Raw genomic sequence first — 27,180 nt, forward strand, 5'->3', positions numbered from 1 at the left:
CCAAATCTTATTTATCATTTGTCAAATAATATTATCATTTAATATTTAACATTGCCAAAAGAACTGCATTCGGTTCATGTGTTGACATGGTATGTCAACTGCCATCTGTATTTAACAAGTAGACAAATAGATTCAAACACATTGGCAGAGTATATATCAAGTATTATAGGTGATTTGTGTATACACATATACATCTACTGGTTTTATTCTTAGAACATCAGAAATACATTACATACAAGAGAACTATAATGAAGTAGATAGTTTTGATTTTTGTCATGATTTCTGTGACAATTGCATACGTTCAAACACAGTATATCAAGTATTATAGGTGATTTGTGTATGTACATTATATCTACTCGTTTCTTAGAAGATCGAACATCAGAAATACATTACATACAAGAGGACTATAAGAAGCAGTTTTGATTTTTGTCATGATTTCTGTGATAATTCAATAGTTGTCGTCATTGCATTTTTGTTGAAACAATATTCAATGATTCATTATTTGATTAATTTATGTAATTAATCAATATGTAATAGAACTAATTTGATTTAGAGGTTTCCTAACTTGCGTATAGATATCCAGTAACATGGTGTGCTAGCCTTGGATGTCATTTTCATAAGTATTTATTCTGTGTTTGTATTGCATAATATAAAAACAATCGCTATTCTGCTACTCTCTGGTGGATCACTCCGTAGAATAAGTTATGAGCAGAATGCTCTGAAAGGTTAGCTATCAAATATAACTGCACGATGTTGTCATAGGATGAGATATTTTATCAACGTTTGAATTGTTCTTGTTGCCAGCCTGCTTTTCATTCCCGATTCTTTAGGGAAAAAGATTATTTTATACCGTGATTATGCTATGATATTTTCATTCGTTTTCTACGTGAAGCAATTTGTTTTAGCCAGTGGATTCGATCAGAATCTTTCCAGTTAGATATAAGATATTTTGAATGGCCCACATGTGGGCTATAACTCGTTGACAGGTTGAACATTACACGCAAGTAAAGTGGATGAACAACTAAAAAAAAAGCAGAATTGTTGTGTGCCTACTGATTGGATATTATTATGACACACATAAAGCTTTTTGTGTTATAATCAAACTCTTTACAATAGTAGAAGGCTTTTATGACTGTAATTATAGCCTAGCCTCAGTGTTGTAACCACTGCATTGTTAGGATTATGAGCATATACTGAGCGTTGACTGGTAGACAGAATTTGTTTACTTTTTGATTAATAAACTTTCACACAGAGTTACATAACAGCCTGTTGTTACGTCTGTGATTTGTGTATCCAATACAGTGTACATCGTATCGATCAAAAACAAACACACGTTAGATTTACTCCTGGGACAAGTGTGAAGAAAAGCTCTAAAGCTGTTCCCCTGGACGAATTAAGTAAATAGGAAGTTAATTATTTTTACTGAATGAGTGAGCAAGAGAAGATTAGCTATGGATAACGTGTCGAATATTTCAGATTCATTGGTTGAGGAAGATGATGAGAAGGTAAGCAATTCAATCATCATCGTTGCAAAGTAATGTCCGTTAAAAAACACAAGATACTTGTGATTTTGTCTATTGATTTTTAAGATGATTAACAACCTGTATAGCTTCTTGTGCTCCATCTCATTACAATTGTTTTGCATATTTATTTACACGCTGGAGCTAACGGTATTTAACGGTTTACCGTGCTTCTTTAACGTCCAATCATAAAGTTGAATTGCTGTTGAAGTCTGTTCACAGATTTAGTGCCTGAAATGTTTATGCTTGAAGAACGACAGGTTGGTTTTTTGTCTATTAGATTGACCGCTGCCGCTGCAGCCGTGGTTGTACAAATTGACCGCCACTGCAGCCACGGTTGTACAAAAATTACCGTCACTGCAGCCACGGTTGTACAAATTGACCGCCACTGCAGCTACTGTTGTACAAATTTCTTATTATTTAATACTTATTTAACAACATAAGAGAAAATTTTGTTTTGGTTTTTTTATTGTGTTTGCAAGGAAACATTATTTTTGATAATGGTAATATAGTTTTTAAACTATCTAGTATTTCACTTAATTTTTTTTTATAAATTTATATTAAGTCAGCCTATTAGCCATGGTTGTACACATTTATAATTATTGAATATCCTATTTATCAACCTAAGGGACAATTTTGTTTAGATTTGTGTTTGCAAGAAAACATTATTTTGGATATATGTAATATAGTTTTTAGACTATACTAATATTTTTGTTTTATTTTTGATGAAATATTTTGTACATATCCTTAGTTTTATGGAATAAATAAATTTTGATTGATTGATTATAATGTTATATTAAGTCAGCCTTTTTATGTAGTAGGTACAGTAGCACACACATAATCTAAGCACTGTGTTTTTTAAGAGGGTGCATGGTTGTAATGTACCCCTTCCAACCCCCTCATTTAATCGCTTGATTCTGCTTACAAAAGCCTGGTAGCTTATATCTGTTCTGCTATATTGCACAATCAAACAAGCATACCATCCAATTAGTTCTACCAAATATTTGTTTGCTATTATACAGATTTTTTCAAAATCAGCAATTCAGTATTTCATCGGTATCGTCATATAATATTGCGTTTGAAGCTCACCGAATCATAACGCCCATGAGAGATTAATATACAGCAGTTAAAAGTTAATTACCTTGACTTTTTTTTACCGCTTTATATATTGGCTTGATTAAAATCTTTTGAGTAGATTAAAATTCACGCTTCCATTCAATATTGCTTAGCAATAAAGAACATTAGTGTCATTATATCTTCCTGAATAAAATTATTTATTAAAAAAAAACTTACTAGTAACTAAAAATGAAAATATTAACATTTCAATATAAAGTATGATGATAATATTGTATATTACAATCTTAACATTGCTACTTGTCTATTATTTTGTTACTATATTACCGTAGTTCCTCGGGTATAATCCCACCTCGAGTATAATCCCACCCCGACTTTACGATTACCTTCGCACGCAAGCATATCCCCGGGCAAAGTCCCAGTGTATAATTTATCATTAGGACAGAGGTAGGCCTAGCCAGCTAGGCCGACGTCGATTTTTTTAAAAGAAATTCTCACCAAAAAATAGAGTAATTTCTCTGAATTCGGCTGACTTAAACTCATCAAACATTGGCCATCGTAAAGTACCACCTTAATATCATCGCCCCGATCTTCGCGTTCTGCACATCATGCATTCGCCGCACACTCGCTCGCCGTGTACATTCTGCCTTGTTTACACTACTACTGCATGCTTGATTACCATAAAAAAACACCGCCCTCTATACCGACCGGAGCAGTACTGTAGTTCGTGTCACAACATGCAACAACATGCGATTTGCACAGCTCGAGCGTGGGGAATCGGGAGAGACGGAGAACTCGTATGAGTTCATGTCGATATTATTTTGGAAGCCAGGCCTAGATCACATTTTAGGGTATTTTTTAAGTAGAAATCTGGGAGAAAATCTATACAGTAGGCATAGACCAATTAGGCCGCCTAGGCCTAGATGACCTGGCAGTCTAAAATGTCTAGGCCTAAATCGGAATATAGCTTTAGATAGCCTAAATCGTAGCCAGAAGAAATATTATTGTCATTTTCAGTTCATGTACCGGGAAATCCCCGGGTATAGTCCCACCTCCCAAATTCGGGCAAATTTCACGTACAAGGGGGTGGGATTATACCCGGGGAACTACGGTATATCAATTATAGTTTATATTAGTACATAATTTTGTGATTGTAATTCTTAAACCCTGTATAATGAAGAAATATATTTTCAAATACAGTATTGGAATATTATTTCAAAAGTCTTGTCTACACTACCAAACTTTATGTGACAAAATGTGATGTGCCCATAATATGGACAGGATGATGTCATATCACTACCATATTTGGGTATATCACTACCATATTTGGGTATCACTATCATATTTGGGTATATCACTACCATATTTGGGTATATCACTTCCATATTTGGGTATATCACTACCATATTTGGGTATATCACTACCATATTTGGGTATATCACTACCATATTTGGGTATATCACTACCATATTTGGGCACATGTGTGAAGACAGAGCTTAATATCGTGTTGTGTAAAGGAATGTATTTTCTATCTTCTATAAATCTTATTATCTTCTGTGAGCTGATAATACTGTATTATATGTAAATTATTGCCATAAAGATTATAGTAGAGCTTTGAATGCTAAACTGTAGTATTTTATTTTTTTATCATTCATTTCAGATTTCATTTGTATTCTGTAGAAAAATGTAAATAATATATTCACATTCCATACTCTTCTAATCTTATTGTCCTATCTTCCTAAAGACAAGATACTGTATATGTAAATTATTTTCATAAGGATTATGGTAGAGTTTTAATACTAAACTGTAGTACTGTATTTAGCATTCATTTAAGATTTTAGAAAAATGTAAATAATATAATATTCACATTCCATACTCTTTTAATCTTTTTATTATCCCATCTTCCTAAAGACAAGATACTATATATGTAAATTATTTCTATAAAGATGATAGAGTTTTAATACTAAACTGTAATATTTAGCATTCATTTAAGATTTTAGAAAAATGTAAATATAATATTCACATTTCTATACTCTTCTAATATTTTTATTGTCCTATCTTTGTAAAAAAAATGTTAATGTATATGGAAATTATTTCAATATACATTATGGTGTAGAACTGTCGTATTTATCGTTCATTTCAGATTTTAGTATGAGACAGAACATTGCAAATATGCAGTTTGGTTGTACACTCAATGTTGTTGAGATTTCAAGCGTTTCACTGTTTGATTTAACGTAATGTTTGAATAGGTAAAACAGGCAAGAACCCCAGGGAAAGTTCTTTTGTCCTCTCTCTAATGACACTCCAGCTAAGAGGTGACAATGGCTACAATAAGTTAGCATTTATCACCTATTTAAAAAATGTGAATATTATAGATTGAAAATTGTGGAAATAGTGTCAATTTATTTTCTCACTATTGTTAAACACTATAAATCAATGTACATTAGAGAGGGGAGGAGGTAGTCAGTGGTTAGGAAAGGGTGTTTACACCGAGAACCATACCATCATGAAAATTACTCCAAATTACAAGTTTTTAATTTATTTCAAAAAATTATTTTATGTTTTTAGGCAGTGTGGCCAAGGATTACCAATAGTAAATTAATCACTGTCCTATCAGATAGGTGGTAATCCCCCTGATACAGGGGGTTATTTTACTTAACCCAGGTGTCGGCCAGTAAAGGTATGCAGTGAGTTACTTGGTCAGTTGAGGAAAGTCTTCAAAAGAATTGGATTAAAAAGGATACAATTGATGCCAACATTTAGAATTTTGTAACTGGTTTTATTTTTTATATCCAGGCACATATAGCATACAAAGCATAAGCTATAGAGTTATTGTCAGGCAAATTAGATACAAAGTCAGCCAGTTATAAAGTACAAAAAGGATGGTATCAAAACAATTTCATGCTTCAGAAAACATAAAAAGAACTTTAAAATAGTATTTTAAACAATTTTTGTTCTTTCATTTTATATAAAATGAAATATAATTAATTTATATTGTTTTACCATATATGGGAAATATTATATAAAATAGTTAAATAAAATATATTAAATTTCCTGCTAGTTTTGGCCATTTTAGAAGGTCAAACGTAAAAGTTTTTTGGCAGTATACAATGAGATTTATTATCGACTCACACTGTATTAAAAATAGACAAAACAGGAAATGGCTTCCGAACCTAAAAATTCAAGTTGTCTTCAGCGAACCATGGTATGTTATTGTTGTTGTTATTCTTATATTAAACCTCTAATGTAATATTTATATAATTTAGTTATTGAGCTGTTGTGTTTAAGAATATAATACCCAAGTTACATTGAAACATTCTATGAGTTGGGTGTGTGATAGCAATTATGTAGGTACCTAATTGTATTACCCTGCAAACTAAAGTTGTGTTTGTGTCACTCAAAAGTAAAATTGCAACATAACTTTTAGTGGAGCGGTAGATTGGTGGTCAATGTGCTTGCCTTCCAATCCCAAGGTCCGGGGTTCAGTCCTGACCTAGTGCCAGGGTTGTAACGCACGACCCTTTCAACTCCACTTCCTAAGCCTTAAATGAGACTTAGTTTATAAGCACGATAAATTATTAAATAGTTTATCCATCCTGTAATTGGCGAGTTTGTGCTGTGTTGGATGCGTATGAAAAAAAAAACCTCAACAAAAACACAGAGTAAATTCTTCTGAGAATATTTCATCAACATTCCCCGCTACCCCTCCCATTTTATTTTATTTTATTCATTTTGGCAATAGACATGAAGTAATAATTACAAAACATTAATACATTATGACTGCAGAGGTTGTCATACAATGGCTATAATATGTTAAATCTCCTTGTTTTTTTTTAATACGTTGTTATTGTATTGAAGAAAACAACATTTATATATTAAAATTCTAATTTTTTTTTAACCTCAGAAAGTGTACAAATCTAGAAGCATCATATTAAACTGGGAAATTGTCATACTGATTTTTAAAAATTTTTTTACTTAATTGTTGGCTTTCATAGTTTTAAGTTTCTTTTCTATGACTTGGATGATTAGGGTTAACATTTATTTTATCGGTAAACTAGCTTATTATAAGACACACTTAGTATTAAAGATATATCATATCAAGAATAATAATAATGTTCAATTTATATAGCGCAAAATGCAGTGCACCTCAAACGCCTCTGAACAATCGACAGAAAATTTAAAAAGCACAAAATTAAGAATTATTAGTTTGTGTATGAATAACCAAATATTTTTATTTAAAATCTTTTGCAATTATTATTTTTTTTTAAATTTTTTTGCAATGAACACTAGATTATAGACAACACAATAAAAAAATTGATACCTGTATCCATTTTATTCATTTAGTTATGCAAATCAAATTTCAATTTTAATAAAAATTCTTAAAATTGTGAAAAATAATACTAGCTAAGACTACTACTACCTACTATAAAATGCATTTCTTGCACACTAAATCATCATTATTGTGTTCATGTCAAAGATATTAGAAATTGAAAGATGAAAATCTAAAATTAGGCTGATGTCAAGTTTTAGGTTTCCCGAATTTATTATATTATTTGAAAGACGATCGGTGGTATTCAATTGCCGTTGATGTGTACTGCTTGCGGATCCACTTGGCTCTTCGTCGTCGTACATGTTTCTGCAAATTTAGTCCTCGGGTTTCTGTTAATTATATCTCTTCTGTTTGTTTTTTTGGGTTATGTTTCAAAATCATAATCAGTTGATAAAGGCCATCCATTTTCTCATTATTTCAAATGGGAAATTTGTTGAAGTCAATTTCAAAACTTAATTCGCATAAGATAAGAACGATTTCTTCAGTGATAAGACTTGGTATATGGATTTTTAGTCGAAGATTCAAGTTTGTTTTTAACGTCATTGGTTTTATACTGTAAAAGCATAACGTAATTATTGAATTAGGATCAACTTGATGTTTTAAATATATCATTACTTTAAAATAATTTACTTTGTGAAAAACATTGTTTATATAAAATTCTGTACACTATATATATATTATAAAAATCTAATGACAAAAAAGATCAACATATTCAAATTTATTTTAAAGTTATATCGTAAACATCTCTTAATTAATGACAATTTATTTAATATTTGTAATCCACAACGTGTTACTCGTAGCTCTTGTTCTGTTGGTACTCTTTTTGATATTCGTCGCTGCAGAACTGAATCTTCTTTTCAATCATATATCCCACGTGTTACCAGAATTTGGAATAACTTACCCAGTGAAATCCGCAACTTAAATATTTCTGTTAGTTCTTTTAAAACCAAATTACTTAATTATCTCAATATTTATTTTTTAAATAATTTTGATATTGAAAATGTGTGTAGTTGGTCGCTTTCTTGTCGATGCTTTTATTGTAGAACGTAATTTATTTATTTTTCTCTGTTCTGGGTTGACCAACTAGCATAGGTGTTTAGCACCTGTTTGGTCTCTCCGTGCCTCCTTTTATAATTGTTTTGTCTTCTTTATTTATGTATATGGCAGAAATTGAATAAATAAAAAAAAAATTAAAAAAATTTATTAACTTGATTTATTTAACCATAGTAGATTCACTACAATGTCTTCAATAAAACTGTAAAATGCAAATACATATATATGTTTTAGTGAATTTCTATGGCATCCGGAATTGAGTATCCTAGCAAAATGTCCGAGTTTACACATGATGTGAAAAGAATTATTTATCATGATCGCTGCAAGCTATAAATTTAAAAATTTAATTATTTTTTTAGTTTAAAACTTTAAAAAAAAATAACATACAGGTATATATATATATATATATCTGTCGGAAATAATAGTTCTTTGATGTCAGATTTTTCTCATTCTATCAAAATCTCATTATTTTGTTTTTTCTTAATGATAATCCACAAAGTAATTACAAACAAATAATGTGTTATATCCAAAGAAACTTGAACTGTCAATATTCCTTACTGAATATATTTTAGTTTTTACAATTAACTTCTGCAGAATTATATATATTCTTTACCCACATGTACATAATGGCAGAAGTAGCGATGCATTAAATTAAAGTAATTTTTTGTTAATAAAGCTCTGTCTACACTATCAAACTTTATGTGATGTGCCCATATATGGACATGATGATGTCCTATCACTACCATATTTAGGCAAATCACTACCATATTTGAGTACATCACACTTTTTTGTTTGATAGTGTGAACAGAGCTTTAAGGTTAAACAAAACTTTATGAATACAATTGCATATCAATATTACATAAATATTATATAACTAGATAAAGGTTTGTTTTAAATTTAATTCAATCATTATACAGTTTTATTTTATTTTATGTCTTTAGGCAATGTGGCCAAGGATTACCAATAGTGAATTAATCACTGTCCTATCAGATAGGTGGTAATCAATAATAATGGTGATACAGGGGCTATTGTGTGAACCAGTTCACCGGGGTAACCCCTACTCTTTTTCGAATAATGAACTGGGTTCTTTAAAGTACACACAGGTTATAACTGTGTACACTGGACCTACGGTTTATAGTCCTTATCCGAGAAGACTTGTTCCACCACCAGAACTAGGAGCGAGTCGGCCTCGAACCCTTGCCGATGTTGTTGTTGGCTCTTTAGGTACGGTAAACGGCGCCCCTGCCTTAACCGCTCGGCCATATGACTTGCTCTTTCAGTTATATATGTAGGATTAATTTTGAATCTCAAATCAAGTCTCTACATAGACAAACTCCCTTTTTCCTAAAATGGCCAGTACCCTTTTCAAATGAGACCATCGAAGGAAACTTAAAGCAAATTAAAGATGTATTGTCCCCCAAAAACATGAAAAATTAAAATTATTTATAACAGACTTTGAATAGGTTATTTTGTAGTTTTAATAAAGTCAATCAATTCCGTAGAAAAAAAAATGGTAAAAATAATGTTTTCGCTTATAAAATAACATAACGGTTAAAAATTAAAACAAAAATCCATTGGCTGGCAAACAATTTGACCATTTTTTGCCTTAAACTACAGTTTTTTCAGGTAAATAAATTGTTTTTGAATCCAATTTTTTTGTCGAAGTGGATAACTGTTTTGTGACACTAAAATGGCATATTCAGCCAAAAAAATTGTAAAAATTATTTTTCAGGGGGACTGTGCATCTTTTTTAAGAATAAATATTTTCTCTTCATTCCTGAATTAGTGTGAATAGAGATTCTTCTGTGTACAGTCGACCTGCATAATATAAATATTGTATAAAATGTAAAAAATATTGTAATGCATAATACAATTATTGGAAAAAAAAATACAGGATTTACTGGCAAATATCCATTTGTGGCATCTGACGAACAAACCTTGATTGTGAATATTATTCTTTTGAATTTCTCATGCTTGCATCCTGTTACAATGCATACAGTGAAATATCACTATTGACAACTATTTTATCCTAATTATGTGCATAACAGGTGAGGAATATATACTTCAATGTTGAGTGCTTAGCACGACCTGCCCTATTTATTTTCATTTACTTTTGCACGATGGATATTAATCAATATAAACTATTTTTATTCGATAGTCGGTTGTATAAATCACTAGAAATAAAATCTGTTGAATATACAAAGATACCTGCCCCAGAGTGAGTACCCAAATTGTTCTTCCCCCACTCCTCTTATTCCCCCACTCCTCTCGATATAAACTATGTTTATTCATTAGACACATGCCCCAGAAAGAGTACCCCAATTCTTTGCCCCCCCCCCCCCTCTTTCTTTCTGCAGCAGTTTTTAAAATCTAGTTCGATAAAAAGCTGTAGATCAATGATCAGTGATGATTATACCACTAACATTATTCATAAACGGGGAAAATTTGTATTTAAACCAATATTTATTCTTGGATATGATAATACACAAACAGGTTGAATTTCCTTGTGCAAGTAGCTAATATGACATTTCACCTACCGGTACTGATGTATATTAAGAGAGTGATGGGAAAATAATGTTGGAAATTGTGAATGAAATTTGGTTTTTATTGCTTTTTGGACCATGACGTTGATTCCATGTGGGGTGGCAATTTTGATAAGTTATAGTTAGTTCAGAATTTTAATATTAGAATTCTCCTTATTTTGTATTTATATTTAAATTACAGATTCAAATAAGGTTGATAAATTAAAAGCGAAACGAGTTCAATCATTAGAATCTCTTGCAACACCTGTATTGAGGAAACAATGAAGATGTATTTTCCCCCCAAAACATGAAAAAGAATAATAAAATCAGACTTAATATGCCATTTTGCAGTTTTAATAAAAGTTATTCACTTCTGTAAAAAAAAAAGCCAAAAAAATAATTATTTCAATTATAAAAAGACAAAAGAAACATTTAATTTTAACCAATTTAAATTTTTTTTTTTTTTAATTACTTTTTTTAGGTAAACATTATTTTTTTTGGATCCAGTTTTTGGTCAAAGTCAATTCTATTATGTGACATTAAAATAGTATATTAAAAAAAATTTTGAAAAAAAAAACATTTTTAGGGGGACAATATATCTTTAACTGTAATATATATTTTAAATGGGGACAGTACCCTATTAAGAAGAAACCTTGTTCTACTGATTATCTTTTCAGTAGTATATCATAAAAGTAATCATAATAATAGCTAGTTCGTCATGTTTTCAACTGGACGTGTCTACCACAAAAGGTTTTAACTTCATCTGATATATAATACTACTTCATTGCTGATTTTTTGCAGCATCACAGATAATTTATTCGTTTTGGCTTTCTTACAAGATCCTGTGGTCAATTATAATTTTAAGAGGTATCTTGAACACAGCAGATATTAAATTCACAAGAAATATAATAAAATTGTTGTCTACAGCATGCTATTAAGTTAAAAAAAACTTTTGAAGCTAGAAGAAAAGAAATTATTAATTTTATTCATTATAACACATAATCCTTGAATATGAATCCTCCCATTGCCTTAGTATCAGTGTGAGGCAGACGAGATGCTTGCCTTGTCTGAAATTTTCAATTTTCACTACCCATCTCAATTCCACACAGATCGTCATATTTTATATTAACAATTATATTTAAAGTATCTTTGCCTTGTTTTTAACCTCTCGCTACGGCCTTGCCTCCTACAATGTTTGGGAACAACAGAATTGTTTGTTAATTAATACTAATTTCAGAATAGCAAAACTATATGATGTTGCCTTGTTTCTACTTTGCATTTTAGGGGTACCACAAATGTTGATTTAGTAGAGAAGACCAAGCTCTGTCTACACTATCAAACTAGTTTGACAAAAAAAGTGTGATGTACGCAAATATCATAGTGATATGTCCAAATATGGTAGTGATATGACATGATCATGTCCATATATGGGCACATAACATTTTGTCACATAAAGTTTGATAGTTTAGACAGAGCTTTATAGTGGTACTCAAGTTTTAGTTAATAATGAGTAGAGAGCCCTCAATTGTTGAGTAGCAAACATTCCCTGTCGTCGTCTGCCGACATAAAGCTTTATGACTATGATATTAAATTGCATCTACAAATATAATCAATACATTTTCTATAATTATGCTAATCAGTAATATTTTCATTACTGTATGATAATAATAATATACCTGTAATATTATTCATAATTCCATCATGCAAGCTATTAGTTGTAAACAAAATAATACCAAACCAAATGATCGTCCATAACATGGAGGGATACCTCCATGTTCATATCAATTTGTTTTTCTAAGCGTTAAATATGTATTGTCCCCCGAAAACATGAACAATTATTATTAAAGATTAATTTTAAAAAGACTTTGAATAGAACATTTCAAAGTTTTAATAAAGGTAATCACTTTTGTAGAAAAAAAAACTAGAAAAAATAATATTTTTACTTATAAACAGTTAAATTCAACTAAAAACTAAGAACTTCCAGTCAATTTGACTATTTTTTTTGCTTTAAATTATAGTTTTTTCAGGTAAATAATTTGTTTTCCTATCCATTTTTGGTGAAAGTGAATAACTATTATGTGACATTCAAATGGCATATTTAACAAAACATTAAAAAAAAAATATTTTTTCAGGGCGACAATATATATTTAACATATCTGTAACATTTAATTATAATTAATTTTTCTTTTTTATTGATTAAAAAATTAACCTTCATCGAATTTCTTAACATGAAAAATGTTGTCCTGAACCTATAATTTGTCTATGATTCTTTCTATGTAAGGTATTACTCTACATAACCTAATAGTGCAATTTCAAAATATTGCGTACTAATATCTGTGAAAATTAGAGTTTTAAACGTTCTTGTCACACGATATTAATTGAGCCAGCTACTCGCGACTGACTTTCATTTACATGTAAATTACTTTCCACACTTTTTAAAAAACGTTGGATCAATATATATATTGTGTAATATTTGGAGAAAAGATTATTAAGAAACTATATTTATCAATTTATAGAAACATTGTTTAATGTTATTATAGTGTTGACACATTTGATGAGGTGATGTACTCTCTCTTTAATGAATTAATTAAGTAAAGTACATTTTTGGAGACATAGATGTTATTGAATGTTTTATGGCAGAAGGGGAATGTTCATAATAATGTTTTCGGGTTCTTTCAAACCGGTTTTATGATTTCACCACCACTATCGACAAATAAGCATCTCAATGGTTTTATTAGCAATAAATTCTCTTGTGATGAAATATATAGCTTATTGACTGGTAACAAGGAGTTATTAAACCTTTTGTTTGTTCTTGTATGGATCAGTGAGGCATTGTTCACTAAGACGTTGGTATCATTGTCATTTTCATATTGCTAAGTGTTGAATAACAGAGTTTACTAGAACTATGATGTTGGGGATGTTCTTTTGGATTTTTTCGGTACATGATTATTAGAGTCGTAATTGTTTCTGTCATCTTGGGTAAATGAATTTTGGAAGATGACAATACCAGTGCATGGCCGGTTACCAGAGGAAGAGGAGGAAGAGTATTTTAGTAATGATGATGTATGTATTCAAATATTTTAAAACTCTACTTTTTACATTTTTGACAGACTAATATTATGCGCATATCTGCTGGATCCATCCCTTTTTAATTTCACTTTATTATCAAAATTTGTTCGTTCTTGTTCTTTCTGGGATCCTGCCCGGTCCTTTTCCTCCCAGATTAAGTGTTATTTGTATATGTTATTTCCTATTTATTCAATTGTTGTTTCAAGCTCAAATGGAGGTAAATAAATGTTTGAATTTGGAGAAAAAAATCTTTCTATTGTCAGTTTGTTAATTTCATTCTCCAATTTAGAAATTATTTCTTCTTTTCTACACACAGAAAAGACATAAAGCTACTAAATACTCCCACACTGTGAATTCCTCAATACACACAAATTGATTCACAAATAACTAAAGACATTGTTCGATATTTGCAAAAGGTTACTTGCTATTAATTAGGCATATTGATTTTACAAAGAAATGTTTTCTGTGCTATTAGTACTGTCCTATAATATGACGTCTTATAAGCTACAAATATTATGTGTCGTTTAATGATAATCGCTCTACATACAAGTGAAAGCTGATACATTCGTAAGCTTAGTCTACACTGACAAAAACAATGTGATGTGCCCATATATAGACATGATGATGTCATATCACTACCATATTTGAGCATATCACTACCATATTTAGGAACATCACTATTTTGTCAAACTAGGTTGATAGTGTATACAGAGCTTTTTACTCTCTTCCTTTTGTTATTCAGCATCATTATGTCATTATACTTATTGAATGACTTGAATTTATACTTTTTATTAGACAGTAATTATGATATCTATAATAACTAATTATTAATGACTTTATTAACCATATTTTAACCAAAACGGTTTAGGTTTAGTTATTAATGGGATATTTTTCTTCTGCCGTAGGCCTATCATGGTCCTATTTCATTTATAGGTCCAAGGCTGTATCTTCATTATAACTGTATAATTTAAATAACAAATGACAGTTATAATAATAGTGTAATTTCTCTATGTATTATGTCTCAAAACATAGAGTCATGTAAAATTTCACATTGAGGTAATTTGTCAAACCCAAAGGCAGATCCAAATTGGGGCCTAGAATAAAAAGAGAACTGTAAATGTGTTCAATCTTCATTAATGAATGTTGCAAGATTTACAATGATGTATATTTTGAGAATCGCTTATCTCATTCGACTAAAAACGACCTACAAAACATATTTTTATTGCAATTTATTATTACTATAATCTAAATGTTAAAATATGTTCCTTTTAAATGCAGATATTTTATTGTCAAATTTTCTCAAATAAATTCTGTTTATTACAGTAAAAATGTATATTTATTTTCTATAATTTTGTCGTGAAATTGTAAAAAATAAGATATATATAAGGGAATTTAATTGATGAATCTGTAATGTATTCTCACACTACCGTCCCAGGAGAGTTTAATTTTAATGGTTATTTTGCGAGTTTAAATTGGTATCTAGCATCAAATTACCCTTGACGACGGACTGTTACGGTAGTCTATTATATTGTTAACTGCATATGTACAGTTTGTGTACAATTTCGATAAAGCTAAAACCCCTGCTTACTTGATCATGCATGTTGCATCAACACTAACATTCTAACATATCTCTACTGACACGTGACAGATTCCAAACAAAAATTACTTTTCCATCAACAAATTCCAACAAGATTGTTACAAGGTTTACAGAGAGACTAACAATTTCATATAATCTGCTCAATTCTACATTTCTTTTGATTGTGTTGGGAAACGAAGGGCGTATTGATTGATTGATTTTTTTCAATGTGATATGACATATGCGACAGAAGCTTTGGGAGTGTAAAGATGTCGTAGATCCCCACGGAATTGGAAACTTAAGAAGTTCATTGCGGAGACCCTTCATTAAGCAAATTAGCATTGCCACTGAATTTTAATGAGATTGATTGAACCGTATTCCTAGTTTATCATTCATTAGCTATGCAAGGAGATACCGTGGAGTGACCAGATTTTAAATCGTAGAGTAGCCTAAAAGTTCAGCGACCACCTTATATCAATTATATTGGCACATTGTCGGCAGCTTTTTCGATATCGCTACAAGGAGTTTCTGCTACTGTGCGATACTTTAAGGAGTTTTTTTTAATGAAATCTTACATTTGGATAAAATATATGAGATGAAATGTTAGTTGTTACTCAAAAGAAAGCTGAAGAGGATGTCGAAAAACCAAGGAAACAGCAGGTAAGTACCATGTATTTCTTCAAACTTCTTCAACAAATTTCTTCTTTATAAACTCTGATTAATATTTTTTTTTTGAAAATTCAGAAGATGAAATTAATATTGCTATCTATGTTAGGAAAATTATAAAAAAAAAAATGATATTGATATTTATAATTTATATTGTACTGTAAATTAGTTTCTTATAGCAAATTATATCTGTTGTAAATTGAGTTTGTTTATATTGGTTATAATCATGTGTGGTTGTTAAAATTTGACAATGTCCTGTCAAAGTATATGAAAAGAAGAGAGGCTCTGAATTTGATTGAAGAGAAATGATGAAGGAATAGGAAAAAATTGTTGATACAGAAGTTTAAAACGAGTCTCAGCTTTTTAGAAAAGAGATAATATTATTGTTTGATAATAATCTATAGAATTTGATGTTTTAATGAAGTCAGACATCAAATTATATCCTTCTCTTGTTATTGGCTGTATCTGTGTATAGATTGTACAGGTGTCAATCTTATGGATGAATAAACAGGTGGTAAATAACGTTACGCTTGATCGCTTGTTATCTTTGTATATCTAATTCATTTATTTCATGTGAATCTATTTCTAGTCGTATTGAATTATGATCGTCAAAATAAGCAGAACGTTCTTATTTTGTTGACGGGTCAATCTTTATTTAACCTTTATTGACCTCAAAGTAATTATACTTTGATTAGACTTAATTAGAAATAGTATTTGAATATACCTTGTGCTGGAAACATTTAATTGAGCACGGACACCTGTCCTAGTTAATTAGTCAAAGTCAACAATGAACAATAGACTCACAGACAGTAATGCAACATCACAATTAAGTAGACGTAAAAAAAAGTACATAAGAAGTTCTTCATCAATATTGTGGTAACCTCTTTACTAGTGCGAGCGATGGCGCAAAGAAAAATTGTTGTTTACAGTATTTTTTTGGTAAAAATGGTTTTATTTATTTCAGTATAAAATAATGCAAAAAGCATCAAAAGCTGAAAGCATTGTATTTATAAAAATATAAATAATATTGGCTGCACACAAAAAACAACAAACGTCAATCATATCAATACAATATCATAGCAATAGAAAAACACAACAATTATGAATACATATTGCGCATAAAATCATTGCCATTTACTAAAATATATAACTAGAATATATATATAACTGCAAAATGGCCTATTTAAAGTCTGATTTTTTTAATCTTCATTTTTCATGTTTTTGGGACACAATACATCTTTAAAAAATCAATGCTTCTTTTTTTAGTATGTAGAAGTAAGGACAAATTTAAATACCCCCCAAAAAAATTTTTTTTTTTCAATATTGATATCTGTGTGTGCTAATTTTTTTTGTAATGTAATGGTTATGATAAAAACAAAATATAAGTTTTGTTTTCACTCGTGTATTTTTCATGCACAACAAATTAGAAACTAGACTACAAAGGTGACTTAAAACAGAGTGTGAATTGTTTGATTGATTGATTATTGTAAATGAAACCTAGAAATGCTAAATGATTATTCAAATGTTGATACATACTAAGTGACTATGTTTAACATGCCATCATCAATTACCAATACACATTCATCTTAATTTGAACAGTCTAATCACTTATTTTGTTTCTCTCAAATTCTAATTTTTTTATTTAGGAAGAAAGAGAACATTTCTTTCACCAAATTAATAATAATAAAAAAAAATTGTTAGAATTTACTTTGTTGGAAACTTAATGCAAAAATTATTTAATTTATTCATTTTTTGTTTTAAAACAAAATTGTTTGAATTAAAAAACAAAAAAACTAAATGCTACAAAAAATTATTTGATTATTCATTTTTTATTCAAATTTTTATACAAAATAAATAAATAAAATGCAAAGAAAGTTGGTAATTTGTCAACAAATTATTGATAAGTTTAATTTTTTTTAAATAAAATTAAATAAATTTTTATCTACAGGATTGAACTGAGCGATGTAAAGCTTTTTTAATCTTGTTTTCTAGCTGAGACTATTATTATAATAACTTATTTATTTATTATATATTTATATTTATTGATTTATTAATTTCATGTAAAATATAGCACATACAATATTTATGTTGTCTCTGTGGATTTGTTAAATATTAATGCTAATTAGTTCGTACATCATTGTATTACGAATATGTCTTAAATAGTTGATGAAGGTTAAATATATAATTCAATTTTAACTCATCAAACATAGAGTTATGTTTTTATTTCATAAGGCATGTTTTGCTTCACTGATATTATAAATGTGGTTGCATATATTTTAAGCTCTGTGTACACTATCAAACTTTGTGATGTGCCCATATATGGACATGATGATGTCATATCACTACCATATTTGGACATATCACTAAATAAAATCTGAAATGTATTGTGTGTATACGCATACAGGGATGTACCTGTCTACGGGGTGTCAATGTATTGTGTGTATACACATACAAGGATATACCTGTCTACGGGGTCTGAAATGTATTGTGTGTATACACATACAGGGATGTACCTGTCTACGGGGTGTCAATGTATTGTGTATACACATACAGGGATGTACCTGTCTACGGGGTGTCAATGTATTGTGTGTATACACATACAGGGATGTACCTGTCTACGAGGTGTCAATGTATTGTGTGTATACACATACAGGGATGTACCTGTCTACGGGGTGTCAATGTATTGTGTGTATACACATACAGGGATGTACCTGTCTACGGGGTGTCAATGTATTGTGTGTATACACATACAGGGATGTACCTGTCTACGGGGTGTCAACGAATGAAAGATGTGGAGGTTTAATTGCTGTGTCAAGCTCTGCCTACACTATCAAACTATAATTTGACAAAAAAGTGTGATGTGCCCAAACATGGTAGTGATATTTTCAAAATATGGTGGTGATATGACATCATCGTGTCCATATATGGGCACATCACATTTTTTTGTTAACGTTTGATAGTGTAGACAGAGCTTTAGGGATGGCCCTTAGTCTTTAGCACAGCATCCATGAAAATAATTTGTTATTTTGATAGCATTAACATATATTCCATAAGTGACTGTTTGTAAGAAAGCAGCTTGTTCATTTACAGTGTTCACGCTCCATTTCTTTCCTCAGTTTGTTCATATTGATCTTTGCTTGGGCTAATTTATTTTATATGCAAATGTTCTAATGACTTTCGTATTCATGTATTATAATTTTTTTTAAACGATTCTATGTTACAATAATGTTATTTTGTGTCAGCTATATTGAAAGTATGTTTTTGTTTTTTATATTATTAACTTTATCATCATCTATATTATATATATTTTTTGTAATAATTAGTCACTGGTTGGAGGTACACACCTAATTGGTGACAGTGGCTTAGGCTGCTTTTGTGCTTTCCTGGCAGATAGTGAATATTATTTTATATTTTCTTTTGCGTTGTGTTTGTTTAATTTGTTGATTTGTATTATATTTTGTAAAATGTATCTTGCCTTGACTGAATAAATAATAATAATAAAAATAATTAGATTATTATTATTATTATTATTAAGTGTAAATAACTTGATAAATTGACTTTAAATGATAATTGATATCCGTTTTTGTATGTAACTCTGCACATGGAGTTGAAATATATTTCATCCATGCTCTGCAATACTGTTTAGGCCTTTGTTCAAATTCAATCTGTATTTTATTTTACGATTGCAATAAATAAATTTCAATTCATGTTTATATGATTTGTTCTATGTACGTATAATACATGTAGTTTATTCATTAGCTAATTAATTATACTTTTTATATCAGTATATAGTATTTTTCATATAGTAAATTATTGCATTGTAACATAATAAGTAATAAGTTGATTTCTCAATGGTTAAAATTAAATTTATTATAATTTATTTAATAGATAAATAATAATTATTGTTTATTTATTCATTTTATTTATTTTTGTATTTGTTTTATACTTGTTTATTTATATTTATTTATAAGATACCTTTTATTTTTCATAGAAATTATACATTTATAAATCTAGATTGGCATGAACATGTAAAAATAAATATACTAAAATAGCACGTTTTAGATGAAAGCGCAATCGCTTTGACACTGACTTAAGACGCATTCTTTCTTAATGTCTATTTTGACCCCTTCTAAAGGTTCTCAATGCCAAGTTGTCGTAAAAAAATATTATAATATTTTTAATGCATATTATTGTGTTGGTTTTCTAGATCGGTTTGTTGTAGGGAACCAGAGTAATTAACATGTATCTATAGAGGGCGTCAGTCTGCAATTTTTATTTTAATTTTCTAAGAATAGGATGTTTGAGGGCAGTGTAGTAGTATGTTGAAATCTGGCCAATTCATTTATTAAGTAGGATATTGAAGTATTTATAGAGGGCTCACTTAAACCAAAATCTTAGTTTAAGTAAAGATGTAAAAAAAAACACGATCTACAAATTGATTAATATACTATGATATTTGTATTTTTAATTAAAGATGTATTGTCCTCCTGAAAAAATAATTCTTAAAATTTTTTTGTTGGCTATGCCTTTTTAATGTAACACAATAGTTATCCACTTTGAACACAAATCCGGGGAAAAAATGTTTGACCTAAAAAACTGTGATTTTAAGCAAAAAATATGTCAATTTTGATTGAATTTAACCATTAATTTTGTCATTTTTTCTGTTTTTGTTCCTACAAAAGTAACTTTATTAAAACTACAAAATAATCAAATTCAAATTTGATTTAATTAATCTTTATTTCATGTTTTTGGGGGACAACACATCTTTGAAAGTAAATAGATAGCCCTAGTAGTACTGTAGTAGGATTGGTTTTTCTATATAAATAAAATAGATATATCACATCATATTTCAAAACCAAAATAGGTCTAGTATGTTATGATGGGTTTGTATAAACCAAGTGTTAATATATTCTAATCTTATTATATCATCATGTACACATGTTTATCTATGTGCACACGATTCCCCCCCCCCCCCTTCTCCTTTTTGATTGTCTGAATGAAGAATATAATGCAAGGCTGCCCTCTACATTCAATAACTATTCTCTTTAAAGTTTCCCAGCTTATCCTATAATCAAGACTTTACAATGCAAGTGTGATGCCGCACAAGGAACAATACATTACACACTCTTCTATAATCAGCTAATTAACTTGTATTCAACCTGTGACAATAGCTTCTTTCAGTGATTAAACTAATAGACCTAGAGGACTTCTTGTTTTTGTCAACATTATTTGCCAACGGGAATATTAACTGTAAACTTGTTTTACTTGAATCAACCAAAGATGCATCTATGAAATATCAGTTTAGAAATACGACATCAAAAAGTTTGTTTAGATATTTAGAAAAGTTATTTAGACAGAATGAGGACTTACGCGACTATTGAGGGAAGTGGTGTTACTAAAGATAGCCAGTCTATGGGACTGTTAGGCTGGTTCCAGGTAGGAAATAACACTAACTTTGTTTAGGGATTTTACTTGGGCTACATGACTGGTAGTAGTAGGTGCTTGGTTTCTAAATATAAAGTGATCCAAACATATTTGCAGCCGTTGTTGAAATAAATTTTTGCATTTTAGCTTAAAATGCATATCATAACTGGTTAAATGATCGTAACGCATCATAATTGATTGACTTTACCATTGATTTAAGAATGCCAGGATATGATGTGTTGGTCCTGTATTCTCCCGCATATAAATAGGAAGTACGATATTTAACCAGATTTCCATAAAGCAATCTGGCTTATGTATGGCCATGGAGTAAATTCTTTACTCCATGGTATGGCATAATGTAAGGTTGTATGGTATTGATATTACCTCAGTATGATATTTAATCTTTAGCCCATGGGGGTATATTTATATACCTGCACAAATTATACTTGATAATTTCCATAACATATTGCTATGAGTAAGATATGATGATGTTATTTCTTGGTGAAGTCAGTTCTGCTCTGATTCCAGATGCTTAGAATTCTACTAGATCATTATAGATATTGTCTTGTCGTTAGCCCATTGATTGTTTAGTTCATTAAAGTGCAATTTAATTAAAGATTTATCATCATCATCATTTCAAAAGCTCTGTCTACACTATAAAACTAGTTTGACAAAAAAGTTTGATGTGCCCTAATATGGTAGTTTATATGTTTAAATATAGTAGTGATATGACATGATGTCCATATATGGGCACATCACATTTTTTTGTCACATAAAGTTTGATAGTGTGGACAGAGCTTTATACTCTTATATTATATAATAGGCTGGTACTACAGTGAGGACTCTGCAGAGTCAGTATAGTATTTTGAAAATCTAATAGATTTATAATGATTTATAATTGAATATTGAAATATATTGAATGATTTTAGAGGATTTGTGAGTCACTTGACTGTAATTTTTTTCGCTTTTTGGTAATTTAGACTTCTTTTGTATGTTTTGGTACGTTTTTGCATTAACTTCAATTTTATTCAATTCATCTTTTATTGGTCTAATTTATATAAAAATAAAAATCAGGAAATCCTTGTTAATACACTTAAGTTTAAAATACACGACAAATGTTTAAAACAATACAAAGAAGAACCGACAAAATGTATGCATATTGTGTCGTCCGAGAATCCAACAAAAATACACAATCCAGTATGTCTCCTGCACAATCAATGTATGAATGAATGTAACTTATTCATATAGCTCTTTCTACACTATCAAACTCTATGTGACAGAAAAAAATGTGATGTGCCCATATATGGACATGAAGATGTCATATCACTACCATATTTGGGCATATCACTACCATATTTGGGCACATCACACTTTTTTTTCTCAAACTAGTTTGATAGTGTGGACAGAGCTTTAGGTCCTAGATCAAAGCAAATCAAAATCTCTCTAATGTTTAGGATAGTATTGTAATACATTTGATAATGAAACTGTAGATGTTGAAGAAGGATGATACCAAACGTTATCATCAATTTAAGTTGCCTATGTTTGACTTGAGGCAACTCTCTTTGGTAATTAATCTATAGATTACGTATTATAATCTTTCAACCTGAAATAGAGTTTCGTAAAAACGCTATTGTGGATGTAGAATTGAAGCTAGCTTACAAAAACCCAAGAGAAATCAAGATCGTATCCAAAATTAATTGCATTGAAATCCACAATTAGTCATTGTTATTACCAAACGACTGCAAATATATTACATTTTTGTAGTGTTCCTTTAACCCATTTGTTAAGTATACAATTTCCATATGGTTGCCAGGAATGACATTCAGTTATGATTGTAAAGCTTGGTTCCCACTAGAACGTAACGCAAGGACGTAAACGCAACGCAAGCGTTTTAACCAATGACAAGTTATAGACAGTTTTGTCTTCTTTGTATTGTATATGGCAGAAAATTGAATTTTAAAAATAATCTATTTGTGTACAAGGCATTTTCCCAGTAGTAAACACATTCATTAATTATTCTATTGACTTAATATCCTTAGCTTAAAGATATATTGTCCCCCTAAAAAAATATTTTCTTCAAATTTTTTTTTGAATAATGCCATTTTAATGTCACATAATAGTTATTCACTTTGACCAAAAACTGGATCGAAAAACTGCAAAATAGCTTATTTAAAGTCTGATTTTATTAATCTTCATTGTTTATGTTTTTAGGGGACAATACATCTTTGAAATTGATATTAGGTTATTATCAAATATAATCTACATTGATAACCAGAAAGAGTAAGTTTAATAGTCGTGATTTTTAGAACCCTGCTTATTTGGCCAAGGTCAGAAATAAGCCATCCTATAATAAAAAAGAAAGTCAAGATAATTTTTCAAATAGATTCACCCCAGAGCTACTCTTTAAATATCATTAGATATCAACACTATTGGTACAAGTTAGATTTACACTTTGCTAATTACTTGGCATTTATGGATTACAAGGTATTGACGTCAGATCGTTTTAATTGTTTTTTCGTCGTCCTATTTCAAATTAATCATTGTTTTTAACAGTTGTTGTTTACGATATGTTGGTTATTACTTGCTCTGCCATATTTATCATAATTTTTTGTAATGGAATCTAAAGCTCTGTCCACACTATCAAACTTCATGTGACAAAAAAAGTGATGTGCCCATATATGGACATGATGATGTCATATCACTACCATATTTGGGCACATCAGACTTTGTTTGTCAAACTAGTTTGATAGTGTAGACAGAGCTTAAGTAAAACAATTTTGTAAATAAAAACTAAGTCATATTTTCTTTTTCTAATTGTTGTGCATATCACACAATATATAAATTTAAACATTAAAGATTAGTACTTATAGTATTATGCTATATTTAACTTTTAGTACCATATTGTACTGAAACTATGAAATAAATGCTTTTTGTTACATATTTAGGTAAATATAGATTTCCTACTTTTAATGCTTAATTATCGATTTATTAAAATCAAATTTTACCTGAAAGCTTCAAGAAAATAATGGCATTACGTATGTGGATGTCATAAAATATATTTTTACAATTTCCATTTGTTAATGTACTTTAAAAATCAGATAACTAACGAGTTTAAAGAGGAAAAATAATTTTTGGACTCTTATATTTATAGTTTAATGTGGTCATATGACGTAAAATTTCAATAATTATACGACATTATTTTTACATGTAATGCAGACGTTCTGTGATTTGAGTGACTTTAAAAGAGGAGTTTAAAGATGAAAAAAATCATTTTTGGACTTGGATATAAATAATTTAATGGTCATATGACATTATTTTTACATGTAATGCAGACATTTCGTGATTTGAGTGACTTTAAAACGAGGAAGAATGTCTGTTTTTGAGTCATTACAAAATCCATAAACGCATCACATTACAATTTGAATATTGAAGGCTTTATTAACCGTCTCCTGAAGCCTGTAGCATTCTGAATGTGAAGGTATATCATAGCGATCATTTACATTCATATTTGTTATGATCATCATTACTCAAAGTGTTATTGATACTGAAAAGCTAGATATTGCGCTTGTTTATAGGTCTAGATGGCGCTGTAGGTTAACGAAAATTTTAAAAAATTGATTTTAAAGATATATTGTCCACCTGAAAAAATAATTTTAACAATTTTTTTTTATTATGCCATTTTAATGTTGCATAATAGTTATTCATTTTGACAAAAAACTGGATCCAAAAAAACCTGAAAAAATGTAATTTAAAGCAAAAAATACTTAAATTGTCTGTCAAACAAATGAGTTTTTGGTTAGAATAAACAGTTTATTTTGTCTATTTATAAGTGAAATAATATTTTTTGGGGGTTTTTTTTAGAAGTATATAGAAGTGAATAACTTTTATTAAAACTGCAAAATGGCCTATAAAAAGTTTGATTTTATTATTAGACAATACATATTTAACAAATTTGGTTTTACAGACAATGGCAATGAAATAATAGTAATATTATGATAAACTAAATGCAACCAAGTTCAATTGTTAATAAAATCATATTTTTTGTGATTATTTTTACATTATTTATGAAACTTTTGACTCCTAAACAAAAGTTGTATTTATGATTGATCCAATGATGTCAAAGAAACTTCTCGTGTCGTAAATAACTGTCGTAAATCGCGTGTTGATTGTTTTTGAAAATTTCATATCGTACGGTAAGCATCTTACTAACAAGATTCACTCCCATTGACAGAGAACAGAATATGAAATTGTGATGTTATTGTTAGTATATCATTATTGTTATTCTAAAATGGTGCATTAAAAAATAACGGTTTGGATACAGATATTACAAAACAATAATTACTTACTAAAATTAGAAAAGTGTCCATTTTTTATAATTAAAGTTTATAATGTACTGGATTGAACAGAAGATTGTAAAAACAATATTGTAAAACTTGAGTTCTGTAGCACTATATTCGCATAATTACAATGATTAGTGGGCTGTTGATTGTTGGAAAGGTTTTTTTCCCATTAATTAGTATTACTTTTCCTGTTGTTGATGGTTAATATAAACATCTTTACATTATACTCCTGACAAACTGAAATCTAATAATTAGACTCATCATTTGTTTACACTGTTTCCTTAGCAATACCCATGGTACACCTATTACTAATAACCGACTTTAACAACTCTACGTCAAAAATAAATATTTTATCGTGGATTAAAAAGTAGAACGTTACGATTTTAAGAGATGTGAAAGCAAAGTTGGTCGTAAACTAAACCGGTAGTTAGAAATTTCAAACAAGAAAATAGCGAAGTAGCACAAGTTTGTTTTTTTCTGATGGAAATTGAATCTGATTGTTTTGTGCAGCAAGTATTAGTGTAAAGTTTTACCCGATAGCTTCAAGAAAATAATGGTATTATGCATGTTGATGTCATAAAATATATTTTTTAATGTACTTTAAAAATCAGATAACTAACAAGAAAATGTTTTTTTTTCTGGTGGAAATTGAAGCTCATTCTTTTGTGCAGCCAGCATTAGCGTAAAGTTTTACCTGTTAGCTTCAAGAAAAGAATGGTATTACGTACATTGATGTCATAAAATATATTGTTATAATTTGCTTGTACTTTAAAAATCAGATAACTATTAAACAAGAAAATTGTTTGATATTTTTTTCTGATGGAAACTCGAAGCTGATTTTTTTTGTGCAGCCGGTATTTCTTATTATAAGAAAATTTCAAATAAATTTTTGATAAATTGCAGATGTCAGTCGAGAATTGCCTTATCGGTATAAAATATATTTATACGTAATGGTTCTATGGAGTTGCGTGATCCTACTGACCAGGCGCCCCCTGCATTGTCTTCTAATCCTTCTTATTGTCGCATTTGATTATTTTCTGGCAGTGTATACATCGCAAGTTGTAGGTTGTTCATTAACACTTGTTTTCATGTTTGATATTTGTACTGTTGAGTGTGACAGGAATTATTAGACTCAACAGAGAAGAATAATGATGGCGCGATGATGTTACGAGAATGAATTCCGTGTACAGTACGTCAACATTGACCTATAATTCTCTTTTTAGTTCGCAAAAAACTCGACAAACATTTTCATTACAAATAGAACTTTGCATTTACAAAACAAATCAACATCAGTGATAATCAACTGAATTAATTAATTAATTTAAATGTGTACTTTTTTTTAAACTGTTTTCGAAAAACAATTGTGAACAATTGAATGTTGTAATAATAATAATAAAAACTTTATTTAATCACGGTAACACTTGTTCACCTCAATGGTGTTTTTCGACAAGGCCGTAAGACATTATACAAATTTAGCAATTAAACAATTAACAACAACAGTTTATCTTAATTTACACTTAAACTTGAATGAATTAGAATTTTACAATAGATTGTAAAAGCCAAATTTACAAAAGAATAAACATTAAAATGAACAGAGCATAAGTCT

At 29.6% G+C, this 27,180-nt stretch overlaps 1 protein-coding gene across 6 annotated transcripts in view; it reads left to right on the forward strand.

Annotated features, from left to right (window-relative positions):
• The window catches only part of LOC140040983 (prolyl endopeptidase FAP-like), a 118,324-nt gene that overhangs the window by 61,560 nt on the left and 29,584 nt on the right, over window positions 1–27,180 (forward strand). Inside the window, exon 1 of one of the 6 annotated variants that reach the window (XM_072087303.1) lies at window positions 1,076–1,505. The exons of 3 other annotated variants lie outside the window; for them this stretch is intronic. In XM_072087303.1, coding sequence (XP_071943404.1) covers window positions 1,452–1,505 — 54 coding nt within the window. In that variant the 5' untranslated portion in view covers window positions 1,076–1,451. Of the gene's footprint in view, window positions 1–1,075; window positions 1,506–1,617; window positions 1,781–20,902; window positions 21,247–27,180 lie in introns of those variants that run through there. 2 more of the 6 variants (XM_072087305.1, XM_072087302.1) reach the window with 2 other exon arrangements.

Source organism: Antedon mediterranea, chromosome 2 (assembly GCF_964355755.1).
Source record: "Antedon mediterranea chromosome 2, ecAntMedi1.1, whole genome shotgun sequence".
NCBI lineage: Eukaryota > Metazoa > Echinodermata > Crinoidea > Comatulida > Antedonidae > Antedon > Antedon mediterranea.